Source organism: Corythoichthys intestinalis, chromosome 5 (assembly GCF_030265065.1).
Source record: "Corythoichthys intestinalis isolate RoL2023-P3 chromosome 5, ASM3026506v1, whole genome shotgun sequence".
Lineage (NCBI taxonomy): Eukaryota > Metazoa > Chordata > Actinopteri > Syngnathiformes > Syngnathidae > Corythoichthys > Corythoichthys intestinalis.
The window spans coordinates 19786763-19800381 of NC_080399.1; the positions used below are offsets into that span (position 1 = coordinate 19786763).

Below are 13619 nucleotides of genomic sequence, written 5' to 3' on the forward strand. Positions count from 1 at the left end.
GGTAAGGATGACAGTCAGATTCCATTTTAAATTTTTGCAGGTCATTCATTGTCAGACAGAAGCAGCACGGCAAAACGCCACGCTAAAAAATAAGTAAAAATATCAAAATGGCTTACCTCTTTCATCCCCTGAAGGGCCATGCCCTCCAACAAAATGTTTACTGCATATGAAATGTGAATGGGTTCACCCTGCTGGCGTTAAACGTCCGCGCGAGTTGATCCATTGTTCACATTTTTTCCTCTGAGTTTTTGGTTTCGGGAAATGTATGAAGAAAACATCCTTCATATGTAATAATGTCTAAAGTCGTTTCTACAAGTTCCTTATCAGCAGTGCTTGATCAGCATGTTCGTTTTTGAAAGATTACCAGAGAAAACTAGCAGAAACAGAATGGTTTGTATGCGAGGGCATATGGCGGAAAACACAGACAAGGATGAAAAAGCAGTTTCTGCTCTTGCACCCCTCTTTAAAAAAAACTGCTGTATTTTAGGCCAAAAGAACTGTCGTCTTTGATAGAACAATATGTCTATATGCTGCCATAGCAGAGTCATGGCTCATTAAGCCTCCTAACTATTTTTAATTTGTCTGTTTTACCCTGGAAACCCCCGTTTACAGACGTCGCGCAACCGCTTTTGTTTCAACCTAGACATAAAAAGAAGGTAAGTAATCGTATTTATTATTCGAAATGTCTGTCATTTTTAGCTTAGAATCATTAACTGATGTCTAATATTTAGTTTAAAAAAAAAAAAAACAACAAAAAATTATTCACTCGCATATTTTAAACTTTTGAACAAATTACGTCACAATGAAAAAAATGGCATCTGAATCAGAATCAGAATCAGAATAATTTATTGTCATTGTTCCAACACAGAAACAACGAAATTAAAAAATAGCAGCTCTCATGGACCAAAAACAAGGAAATAAATAAAATAAAATAACAGTACTTAAAAGACTATACACTCTATGAGGTGGGGGAAAATAAATCACGGATATCTACCTCATAACTATTGCTTAATTGCATTTTTTTCGTTACTGTCGCATTTTCCCCAATATTTTAGACGATAACCGATCCAAACAAAGAAAAATTGAAAAAAAATAAATAAATAAATAAAAAAAAGTTCGAAAGGGTAAATATATGAAAATGAAAATCTCGACCATTCCTTTATGTATGCGATTTCTGCATAGCGACCCTCGTCATATTACCATGTTTCACCCATAAAATCCCCCCAAAACCCACCTGTGGCCATTCACAGCTGTGTCTTGACACTTGGAGATACATGCTGCATGGAGTTTTTGGATTGAAAAGAGGTAAGTATACGATAATATCTCGTTAAAATCTTGGCGTTTTTAATTATGCTCTTGCGTGCACTCTCCTCCAGTTAGGGTTTTGCTGTTTGACACATGCATATGGGACAATTTTGAAATTTAGCCAAATTGGGGGTCTCAGAGCGGAACTCCAAGTCACCTGAGTGTTAATAATAATAATAATAATAATAATGTTACACTTTCACTTTACGATGCGACGTCACGGTCTAAAAATAGCATTCGTGCGGTATGCTATTTCAGCTAGCACCCGCAAGCGTTAATTATCATATAATAACAGCGCATTTGTTTGCGCGCCCGACAAACTAAGCAAAGTACAGTATCTCTCAACTCTCAACTGACCGTTACTCACCGGGGGAAAAAGCGTATTTTGAATGCGGCGCCTGAAGGGTTTATATTTCTGTCGAACAGCGTATGTCACGATAACAGTTTGTAAATCAGTCACGTGGTGCAGCGAGGCTTCGTATCCAACGTCATAATTTTTAGCCCCTCCCCAAATGAATCAGGCCTCGAAGAACGTTTTATGAAATTCCCTCCCTCCATTTCACAATCTCCAAAGCCTTGGCACATCACGATTTAGCAAAAATATCTGAGCAAGTATATTTTATACATAGGTCAGATTTTCACCGTACAATACAATATTTTAAGGTCAAGCTAATTTGAGCGTTGGAAAAACAGGTGCTAATTTGCATCTAACTCACACAAGCTAGCCAGGTGGAGCTATCGCGCTTAGTATTTAGTTGATTCTTTTTTTGGACTTTTGATGAGTACCTTCTCTTCCAGCAGGTTGAAGTAAACTTGGAACGAGGTAGCCGACATGTTTTCAGCTGTAAGAGGCATACTATCTAAACTAGTCTCCCCATTGTGGAGCACTGCACAGGTGGATGCTGATGGCGGTTCACGTTCACCGGGTAACTTGGCTTTACTTTCCCCCTTAGAATTGACACTATTAAAATCTTATTCGGCTTTAATGGCTTGACTGTGCAGACTCGGAGACCATTCGCCAGCTCTGCGACGGCGTGGTGACCCAGCTGAGTCTAGACTACGGCCTAATAGATGACGCCATTTACTTCACCAGTGGCGTGGTGCTGGGTGGGGTGCCGCTCAAAGTAGGTGACATGGTGAACTGCATTGCCGTGGGAGATGGCGCCCAAGGCGGATGGAAAGCTCTCAGGGTGAGCACAACTATACGTGTTGACAGTGTGTATTTGAGTAATTTAGCCACTGTTGTGTAGAGTTGGAAAAGCTGTAAAAGTACATATGAAATGTCCCTGTCTATTTTATTCAATACGGTATTTTCTTTTAATCAAAAAGTCTTTATGTTGTGTAATGTGTATTCACTTTATTTACAACTCAGGCTTTAGAACTAACATGGCATTATTTTATTAATTGGAATATCTGTCCATATTAGTCACTTTTTTCTTTGACGTTTCAAATTTCTTTGTCTTTTTTAGGGCTGTCAAAATTATCGCGTTAACGGACGGTAATTTTTTAAATTAATCGCGTTAAACTATTTGACGCAATTAACTAGGGCTGCAGCTATCGAATATTTTAGTAATCGACTGAAAATTCTATCGATTAATCGAGTAATCGGATAAAACAAATATATTTTTGGGTGAAAAGCAATTATAAATATACATGAGAAAACAAGACATTTCATCTAATCTTGAATCGTTTTCAGCCAATCAATGTCTTTATTTTCGATGTATATTGTTGAAAACAGCCAACAATTGCATCTCAGATGTAACAAAAAAAAAAAAAGACTAATTCACTGCTTTCACTCAAAAAACCTTTTAGATCTTATTTAAAAAAAAAAAAAAAAAAAAAAAAAAAAAAATATATATATATATATATATATATATATATAAATATATATATATACCTAAAAATGCCGTTACGCTTGATAACACACATCACTTAAAGGGGATGTAGTGCCCTCGGAAAATTTTAATATTCCATCATTTATCCATAAACGCATGCCATTTGTATTCATATCATGCCACTTCGTGTAATTACACACAAGAAAATGAGAGAAATTTGGCTCGATTGTCAAGCTAAAACGACCGGCGCCCGAGATCTGGCAGATTGTGTGCGTGACGTCACGACAAGTGAAGTGAGTGCCACCAGCCACTAGGGGGGCAGCACCTGTCTGCATCAATAGAATTCCTTCTAGTGAGGGGAGAATTAGGTGTTTTGAGCTGTTTATGCTGATGCATTGTGTTCGTCCTGCACATATTCCAGGTTCCCTCATGAAGAAACACCCCTCGTTGTCAATAAAAGAGAATTCAGAATTGACAGTGAGGGGTGTTTCTTCAACAAGAAAAAGGCTCAGTGCTTTAATGCTGAATGGCGGCGATGATGGCAGACAATTTCGTTTCTAGTTTCAGCGACGAATCCGAGCTAGAAGGACGAAACGAATGTTCATCTAATGGTGACGAGGAGAGTTACGAAGCTTTAATCGGTGTCTTAGGTTACCAATTTGAGCCCAAACGAACGCCAATGCAGCGTAATGAAACGGTCATTGAGGGGAGCAATGACACTGATGAAACATTGGCAGCAGATTGTGTGGGAAACACCAATGATTTGTTTTGCATTTCTTTATGTGAAGCTGATACACCGTGACTGCATAATAAAGGAATGCATAGAATAATTATCATTTATTGCGCTAGCCTATCATAGCTTTTCGCTCTGCCAACAGACACAAATATGAATGGGATCAGAGGATTTGTTCTATATATTTTACGAACGATAATGTATACATGTGTCCAGTCCTGTATCCAATGCGTGACATTTTTTTATTATAAAAGAGTACTCACTCTGGCCATTTCGAGCTTGGCTGCTCCCCTCCTTTGCTTAGCCTTAGCCTCCTTTGCTAGTCATCATCCTCTTTCTTGATATCTCGGGACATTTAGGTCGCTGCGCGTGTATGGTCGGCACCGCATCTCCTTTGAGCAGCAATCTTTTAGCAAAATCCGATTTCACTTGTCCATAGTTCGAGAAGCTTTCAGGTGGAAAATGCGCACCACAGAAAAGCGTGCCGGAGGCTGTGTCTAGAAAATTAGCCCTCTTTGCACGGACGAACTTTACCCATCGTCTGCGTAGTCCAGCTTTTTTTTTTTTTCGCGTTCGGGAACTCATGGATACTATATTCCGATAAATAGCTATTTGTACACCACATAGCACAGCAGTTTTGAACCATTTTTGAGATGTTTTCGTCAAACAAACCCCAACGCTACTCTCTCGTCGTTAAAAAACAATGGCACCTGGCTCCGCCTCGACTGTCAATCACTTGTCGTGACGTTGCCGCCCCATTCGGCTGTTTCCGGAACACTTTCGGGAATGTTCGTCATTTTCGATCTATTTTCGATAATTGCTCATTAATGTGATTGTTTTTTTGTTAACTTTATCAATATTTGTTATCTTGGCACATAACGGTTCTATTGATGTCTCACACCCCCTTTGCCGCTACATCCCTTTTAAAAGTTAGGATTTTTTTCCCACGTGTTTCCATTGAATTTCTATTTGTGACAAGCCATTTTTAAGTTCTAGTTAAGTTTTAAGTTAGTCTAAACTGTAAGTCCTGATAGGATTTTGAGTTTTTGCAGTGTTCAAAATAAATGTATGATACAGGCTGTATTGGAGCACATTAGGGACCAGTGCTACTTGGTGTTTTATCCAGCAATGACGACTGAGCTAAAATTGATAGTTAGCATTATTGAGTTTTTATTTTACACCCTCATCACTCCACATCGCTATGTTATGTTAAAGCCTTTATGTAAGACACGTTAGCCAAGCATCGACAGTGGTCATAATTAATAGAAACCTAGCCCTCCGCAGGGCTAACGTTACGTTAATCTTATTTATTAGCACTTAGCGCTCTTTATTAGCGCTTAGCGCTCTACTGCTTTAAGATGGCGGCTGTTTACTAACGCTGCCCAGACGTGGCCGAGTCTGTCATTTCGCATCTAGTTCAACATACATGTGATCTCTATGAGACTCATCGGACACTACCTGCTACCAATTAGCATCGTGCGGGCTAGTATTTAGCAACGTCGGCGTCGTTTGTAGCGGCTGTCGACTGCAGTAATTTTTTTTTTCTCTTCTTGTTCTTCCTCTACGTACGTGACATCAGCGCGTCCCGCATAAAAAGTAGTCCGAGCAAAATGTGATGCTTAGAGCTGTCAAAATAAACGATTACTCAAGGTGAATAAAACTACTCGGATCAGTTTTTAAACTCGAGTTACTCCAGTTGCTCGAGTATTCGTTTCAGCTCTACAATTAACGCACATGCCTTGCTCAAACAGATTAAAATGACAGCACAGCACAGTGCAATGTCCACTTGTTACTTGTGTTTTTTGGAGTTTTGTCACCCTCTGCTGGCGCTTGGGTGCGACTGATTTTATGGGCTTCAGCATCCATGAGCATTGTGTAATTGTTGACATCAACAATGACGGGTTACTAGTTTATATTTTGATTGAAAATTTTACAAATTTTATTAAAACGAAAACATGAATTAATGAAAAAGAAAAGCACTTCAATCTGTATTAATGAGACCCTATTCTCACTCAGTTAAACAACTTTGCAAAGAGAACTGCCATTCTCAATCAAAATAGCTACTTTTGATTGAAAAGGTTAAACATTTTATCAAAACGAAAACATTAAGAGGGGTTTTAATAGAAAATTTCTATAACTTGTACTAACGTTTATCTTTTAAGAACTACAAGTCTTTCTATCCATGGATCGCTTTAACAAAATGTTAATAATGTTAATGCCATCTTGTTGATTTATTGTTATAATAAACAAATACAGCAATTATGTACCGTATGTTTAGAGCAGGGCGGTAAACCGAAAATTTACTGTCACCGAAATTCTTCATGATGACCGACGTAATTTTGACCATGTCGGTAAATTTAGTAATTGAATGAAACAAGAAAATATAGTCTTTTTATCCCGCTTTGACGCTGTGTTGTTTGGCTATGTTCATTCCCCTTTAAGAAAGCAGACAGTGTGCTTACGTATGGAGTCACGTGGTTTTCAGGAAGCCAATCAAACAGAAGCCCGGTAGGCTAACACTAGCGGCTAACGCTACAAGTAAACGGGATGGAGTCGGGTTTAAGTTAGCTTCGCCAACTTTCACCCTACATTAAGTAAACTCTAAGCGGGTTCCAGACAAGCTTTCACCCGCTGTCCTCTCTGGTTCTCAAGATATCAGGAGAGGATGCTTTCAGTGCTTTCTTCTGGTAGCCAAGCCACAGGCTAACGCTAGCGGCTAACAACGGCTACAAATGAACGTGAAAGAGTCGGACAGCGGCTCTAACCTTGTCGAAACGGCTGAAATTAATGAGTGGACTGGGCACGGACTTCATGTAGCAATCATCATGTCGCGTTATTTGGCATCTCTGTGTGATTTCTCTGAAAGCTTTCATGATGGTAAAGCACTCAGCATAAAGTATAATCCAACAGTGAAGCCTATATATAATATGACAGTTTAATGGCCACAGCTATTTTTCTGTATGTGTTTGTTTTAGGGCTGCAGCTATCGAATATTTTAGTAATCGAGTAATCGACTGAAAATTCTATCGATTAATCGAGTAATCGGATAAAACAAATATATTTTCAGGTGAAGAGCAATTATAGATATACATGAGAAAACAAGACATTTTATCATTTTCAGTCAATCAATGTCTTTATTTTTGATGTATATTGTTGAAAACAGCCAACAATTGCATCTCAGATGTAACTAGAATTTTAAAAAATGACTAATTCCCTGCTTTCACTCAAAAAAACCTTTAGATCTTATTTTAAAAAAGTATATACATATATATATATTATATATATATAAACACACCTAAAAATGCCTTTACGCTTGATAACACACATAACTTAAAAGTTAGAATTTTTTCCCACGTTTTTCAATTGAATTTCTATTTGTGTCAAGCCATTTTTAAGTTCTAGTTAAGTTTTAAGTTAGTCTAAACTGTAAGTCCTGATAGGATTTTGAGTTTTTGCACTGTTCAAAATAAATGTATGATACAGGCTGTATTGGAGCACATTAGGGACTAGTGCTACTTGGTGTTTTATCCAGCAATGACTACTGAGCTAAAATTGATAGTTAGCATTATTGAGTTTTTATTTGACGCCCTCATCACTCCACAACGCTATGTTATGTTAAAGCCTGTATGTAAGACACGTTAGCCACGCATCGAAAGTGGTCTTAATTAATTGAAACCTAGCCCTCCGCAGGGCTAACGTAAGGTGAGCTAGTAGTGGCAGTAACGTTAATCTTATATATTAGCGCTTAGCGCTCTTTATTAGCGCTTAGCGCTCTACTGCTTTAAGATGGCGGCTGTTTGCTAACGCTGCCCAGACGCGGCCTAGTCTGTCATTGTGCATCTAGTTCAACATACATGTGATCTCTATGAGACTCATTGGACGCCACCTGCAACTAACGTAGCATGTGCGGGCTAGTATTTAGCAACGTCGGCGTCGTTTGTAGCGGTTGTCGGCTGCAGTAAGTTTTTTTTTTTTTTTTGCTTCTTCCTCTACGCACGTGACACCAGCGCGTTGTCCCGCATTAAAAGTAGTCCGAGCAAAACGTGATGCTTAGAGCTGTCAAAATAAACGATTACTCGAGGTGAATAAAATTACTCGGATCAGTTTTTAAACTCGAGTTACTCGAGTTGCTCGAGTATTCGTTTCAGCTCTAGTTTGTTTTATTCTGCCATCATAAAACCTTAAATGTTTCATTGGCATCAGAGCAATACAGCTTTAATCTGGTTGTGCCTGTGTGGGGAGTGCATGTATTAAAAAATGTTTCAGGGAAAAAAAAGAAAAAAAAACTGAAACCTTGACGTAAGCACTTGTGTTGAATAATTATGTCACAGCAGCCATTACCAATAAGTTGTCTGAAGTGTACTGTTAAAGCTGCAAGTCATTTGTGTTAGAATGACATGTTTGCACAGTCGTCATATTGATTTATATAATGTTGTACTTTTCTGAAGTCATACAAGCTGTTATAAATGTTCACACTAGAATTCTTATTGTTTACAAGAATTTTTTTTAATACTTAATGTTTAGACTCCATGTGCAATTGTTAAATTGAAAGCTGGTTAAATAAATTTAACGAGAAACGGTTAATTTGTATTCCATGCATTGATTCAAATTTTCAAATTATATAAGTCTGCTTGGGCTAATTTATCATCATTTATCCTTATCGAGGTAAATCTGCTCAATTTATCGTGATACGTACTTAAGGCCATATCGCCCAGCCCTATTATATATCCATCTTGTGTCTTATCTTTCAATTCCAACAATAATTTACAGAAAAAATATGGCATACTTTAGAAATGGTTTGAATTGCGATTAATTACGATTATTTTTAAGCTGTGATTAACTCAATTAAAAAATTTTAATCGCTTAACAGCCCTAGTCTTTTTATTCCTAATTGTCACTTGGACTATGAAGTGTTAATTTAGTTTAAAACTGTCTTCATTTCTGGAGAAGGGGTGTATGCAAAAACACAAAGTGGGAAAGTTTTATGCCACCCCCCCTTTTAAAAAAAAAAAAAAATTATAACTCATTGACAACAATTAACATCCAATTAATTTAAGCTGGTCGGACTGACTGTGAAATGTCATTTTTCAATGCCATTATTTATTTATACTGTAACTCATTGACAACGGTCAACATCCAATTCATTTAAGCTGGTCGGACTGGCTGTGAAATGTAATTTTTCAATGCCATTGACAGTGCTAGATGTCCATTACATTTAGACTGGGAGGGATGGCTTGGCAGTGATCATTCACTGCCAGCCTCTCCCAGCCAAATGGATTGCCTGTCTTACTTATCAGTCAAATTTAAAGGCATCACATCAGAACTTGTTTCCGTCCAAATGTATCGACATTTTTCAGCCAATTTGGTGAAAATGCTCAAAAGAAAATGCCAATTTATGTCTGTTTCCTTTGTTCGTATTTTGCTATTTTTAGGAGACTGTGTCATGAAATGGCATCATAAAGGACCTAAAACACAAAACAAAATTGACAGGATTCCAGCATTTTGAAAAATAAGATGTTGAAAATGTTCTGTTTCATTAAATTTTGAGATAATTATCAGTCTGCATTTGCAGAATTCTACTCTGAAAACATTTACTTTTGAAATTCAGTGTAGACTTTAAATGTCCAAACTGTCAATAAACCGATTAGTCGAAAAAAATAGACTGTCGCTTATTTTTTCACCTCTATAGTAATTCTTTAACTCATCTAACTTTTCAACACTGAGAAGGATAAAAATGACAGGTTTCTTGTCAACTTTTTTTCTTAATGTGTGGATGAGATTCAGGTATTTATTTTTCATTTATTTGAGAATTAAAACTGCAAAAAACTGCACAACCGCGATATACAATATGATTGTATTCATATACGTAATACCGGCTAATCCAGGCTAAGGGGGTTTATCTGTGAACGATGATGATTGCTGTATATGAAAGGGATACAGGCAGCCATGTCTCGACAAACTTTCAGATTTTGTGAAGCAAACCAAAAGTTCACGTGTTCAAAAAATGATAATAATCGCAGATCATGCGATAGTACTACTGCACATACGCACATCGCGATGGTGATATTTAATTAATATATTGTCCAGTCCTAATTAAATTAGTTTAAAGTGGCAATAAAAAGCATTAAGATTTGCTGATAACTATAAAAGTTTGAGTTGTCAATAAATAAAAAAATATTAGTGTCAGTGTTGTGCAGAAAATATTCTCAAAGTGCTTACTTTGTCCAAGATCTATTGATTTCCCTAATTAACTACCTAAAACCGTCACAAACTTTTCTGAATTGATGCATGTATCTAGGTGATGAAGAGTTGTGATGCATGGGAAGGTAGAGGAGGAATATCTGTGGAAGATGAATGTGCCCAGCTGCGACCTCTCATCGGAAGAGTCACGTCGTATGACGGCAAAGGTGGCCAAATCAACAACACCACTTACTTCTCGTGCTCCAGTCTATGGGAAGGTGCTTGCGTTATGCCATGTTGAATTTCTGTTGTTGTGTGTTTAGTAAAAAAAGTGCCTTTAGTACGAGTCTTTTAGAAAGTTTAAATCATCTTTAACGTTACAAGATGTGTATCTTCAGGTTACGAGCCCATGAAAGGAGATTGGGTACAAGCAACGTATTTAATTGACCCCAACCAATGGACCACACAGGCTCAATCTGTTGCCCCTTTACGCTTTTGCCGTCTTAATCAGGTAGCTGCCTCCTTTATACTCGTATAATCATCAATCTATAATCGGTTTATTTGTTTGTCAAATTCTTACATACCCTGCATACAGGTGCGTGTGACCAGCATTTACGAAAAAGAGGGTGTAGTGGGAGACAGTGTGTTCTTCTGCCTGGACTCACTGATGCTTCCTGCGCACTACAGGCCCTTACCAGGCCATGTTGTGAACTTGGTGATGTTGGAGAGCAGCCAGTCCCGCTACCACTGGAGGGCCCTGTGCATGGCCCCATGCACAGAGGGGTATGAATGGCTGCTCCCTTTTGCATGAATTAGATTGGATAAACAAAACATCTGTTAGATTTAAATGTCCCCAATCTGATCACGTGATCGGAAACCGGGCCGATCGGGCCATTTTTCAGAGGATCAGTGTCAGTTGAAAAGGATCAGGTTTTTAATTTTAAAAAATACATATATTTTAAAATATTTTTAAGGACTAAAAACAAAAAAAATAATCCAGAAATGGAATGGCATTGCCAAAAGAGCAAAAATATCAATTGTCCATCCATCTTCAACCGCTTATCCGAGCAAAAATATATACAAAGGGGAAAAGTATGTATTGTAAACGGTTCAGTACTGTAAAATGTTTGGAAATTTCGTTTAAAAATAAAAATCTTTTCGGTATCACAGTGGGACTGTGTATCGGCAGATTCTCAAAATCAGGTTACTTGGACTTGGGTGCAAAGATATGCGATCAGGACGTCCATAAGAATTTTTATTCTTTTCAATTAGCAGCTAAGCGTCTACTTATGTCTTTAGTGCCCTGTTAAGAGTACAGCTGCTCAATCAATACCATGTTTGTTTAGCGGTCGGCGGATGCGTCCTGTGCGCATGTCATCATTCAAGCCACATAACTTGGTGATTACGTCACCCACGCGCTTGCAGCGCACCTCATTCAAATGGGCGGAAGTAGAGCCGATTTGAATGCCCTTGTTTTAATTGAGGTCAATACACAAGTAAAACAGCAGATAATGCCATTGGAGATTTTTTTTTAGTTTTATTGTCCTCATAAGAAACTATTAAACGCTGCATGGACCATGTGTTTATGTCCATGTTTTCATTGTTTGTCTTTTTTCCAATTGGAAAGCATCGTGGAAAACTACAGATCCCATGATTCCGTTCTGACGTCACACCAGAAATGACGATTGTTACACATGAGGCTGAGGGTGTGTGTTGAGAAGAGGAGGAGAGTGACCGAGTATCACCGATAGCGAGTAGGAGTAGTGCACGATTGAGTTGAGTTTTACCATAGTATGTATAAAGGCCAAAAATGCCTATGTAGGCCTGTCGCGATAACAAATTTTAATGTGCGATAATTTATCTCATGAATTATTGCGATATGCGATATTATTGCGCCCCCCCCCCCAATTTTTTTTAAACCAATTTACAATAACACAGTGAGAATACAGTATATATTAATAGATCAAGTACACCCATTTAAACACAATAAGAAATCACAACAACAAAAAAATAGACCATGCCTCTTAAGTAAAAGACAACAATATTAATACCGCACAGAAACACAGAATAAATAAAATGTGTTTTTCAAGAAAAAAACCGAAACAATTGCAGTTATAACTTAAGCATTTAGGCAAATGAAAACTTTTCCCCTCATAGCTTCTGCAATTGTGTTCCATAGGGATGCAACGATACAGTTAAGTCACTGTTCGGTACGATTTTCGATACGGGGACACGATTTTCGATCTGATTCAATACATTTAATGCTCTGGGGGGGAAAAAAATAACAACTGTATTTTTTTGTTTTTTTTTTTTGTTTTTGTTTTTTTGCAAACGAGCAAAAATTAAATTGCCATCATATAAACATGCATTTTACTGCATAATATCTATGTGCTTACTTCTTACTGATCTGAAGAAATTTAGTATAAAAGTGCTGAGAAGAATCTTTACTTTTTGTAAAGTGAGGTGGGGCACACTGTTGATTGCTACAGCTCTCTTAGCAGCTAGGTTTACTACATGAGCAAGACATCCTATCTGTGGTCCGAATCCATCTGTGTCACGTACTGAATTAACAATTTTTGCAGCATTATCTATAGTCACCGGTATGGATTGAGTTGGCCTTCTTAACTTCCATTCAGTCATGGCGGTTTATAATTCATGTAGTATATGATGTAATATATGGACTACGTGTCCCATAATCACTCTGGGCTCACGTAGCCAATTGCATGGGACGTAGCACATCTAGTTTGTCATTTCATGATATCTAGTGTATGCACGCATTAAAAAAGTTAACTAACGCCACAGTAGTCACATCTGCTCATTACTGCACAACGCCAGCATATGACAATCGACTTTCATAAACAGGACGAGTTTGAAGCACAGTGCTCTTAATTTGCCACTCAAATATCCGGTGTTGTGCCGAAAAATAGCCGCCCCGCGTGAAATGTCACCACTGACGGGAGCACCCACACGTCAACAACACCGGCACGCCGGAGATGGTCCACAGTCAATCCGGAGCACTGGCGCGGCCGGTATACGTTGAACAATAGGATATAATGGGAACGATTGGCTCCGGTGCTATTTTTTACCGGACCTGGAACGAAGATGCATTTTGCGCAGTTGGTAACAAGGAATCCGAACTTTTAACAGCACGTCTGTCGCGCGGAAAAATTACCGCCTTCATTTTTATTTATCGTGTGATAAATGGAATTATTGCATATTGCGGCAGGCTTATGCCTATGACCACAACTGCTGTTTCGATTAAATTATCAAATGTAAAACAGTATTTTTTTCTGTTCAGTGTTCATATTTGCAAGTTGAATAAATATTATCCAACTTCAAAACAGTTTGTTGAGCATTTTAGGGCTAGGATTGGGCATTGTTTGAAATTGAACGATTCGGGTTCCATGTGTCGATGGAGAAGAAGAGATGAGTGTTTGGCAAGGATGCTATGTGATGTAATGCTATCTATTCACTGCTACGAGGTCATTAAAAAAGTAATCGAATGCTTCATATGGCTGCATCTTTCTAAATAAGCAACACAACGGATTCTAAAACAAAAATCCTTT

General features: G+C 38.0%; 2 protein-coding genes across 12 annotated transcripts in view; one reads left to right on the forward strand and one right to left on the reverse strand.

The window, feature by feature from the left end:
- Positions 1-1784, reverse strand: part of nuak1b (NUAK family, SNF1-like kinase, 1b) — a 38873-nt gene extending 37089 nt beyond the window's left edge. Inside the window, exon 1 of one of the 2 annotated variants that reach the window (XM_057836808.1) lies at positions 1673-1784. The gene's annotated coding sequence lies outside the window, so the exon portion shown is untranslated. The remainder of the gene's footprint in view (positions 1-1672) is intronic. The other variant, XM_057836809.1, reaches the window with a different exon arrangement.
- The window catches only part of mov10l1 (Mov10 like RNA helicase 1), a 30080-nt gene continuing 17714 nt past the window's right edge, over positions 1254-13619 (forward strand). For 5 of the 10 annotated variants that reach the window (XR_009063242.1, XM_057836797.1, XM_057836805.1 and 2 more), the window contains exons 1-6: positions 1819-2034; positions 2107-2231; positions 2308-2495; positions 10172-10331; positions 10452-10564; positions 10649-10836. Coding sequence is in view for 9 of the 10 variants with exons in the window: in XM_057836797.1 (XP_057692780.1) it covers positions 2138-2231; positions 2308-2495; positions 10172-10331; positions 10452-10564; positions 10649-10836 (743 nt within the window). In the remaining variant the exon portion in view is untranslated. The other 5 variants (XM_057836806.1, XM_057836803.1, XM_057836799.1 and 2 more) reach the window with 5 other exon arrangements.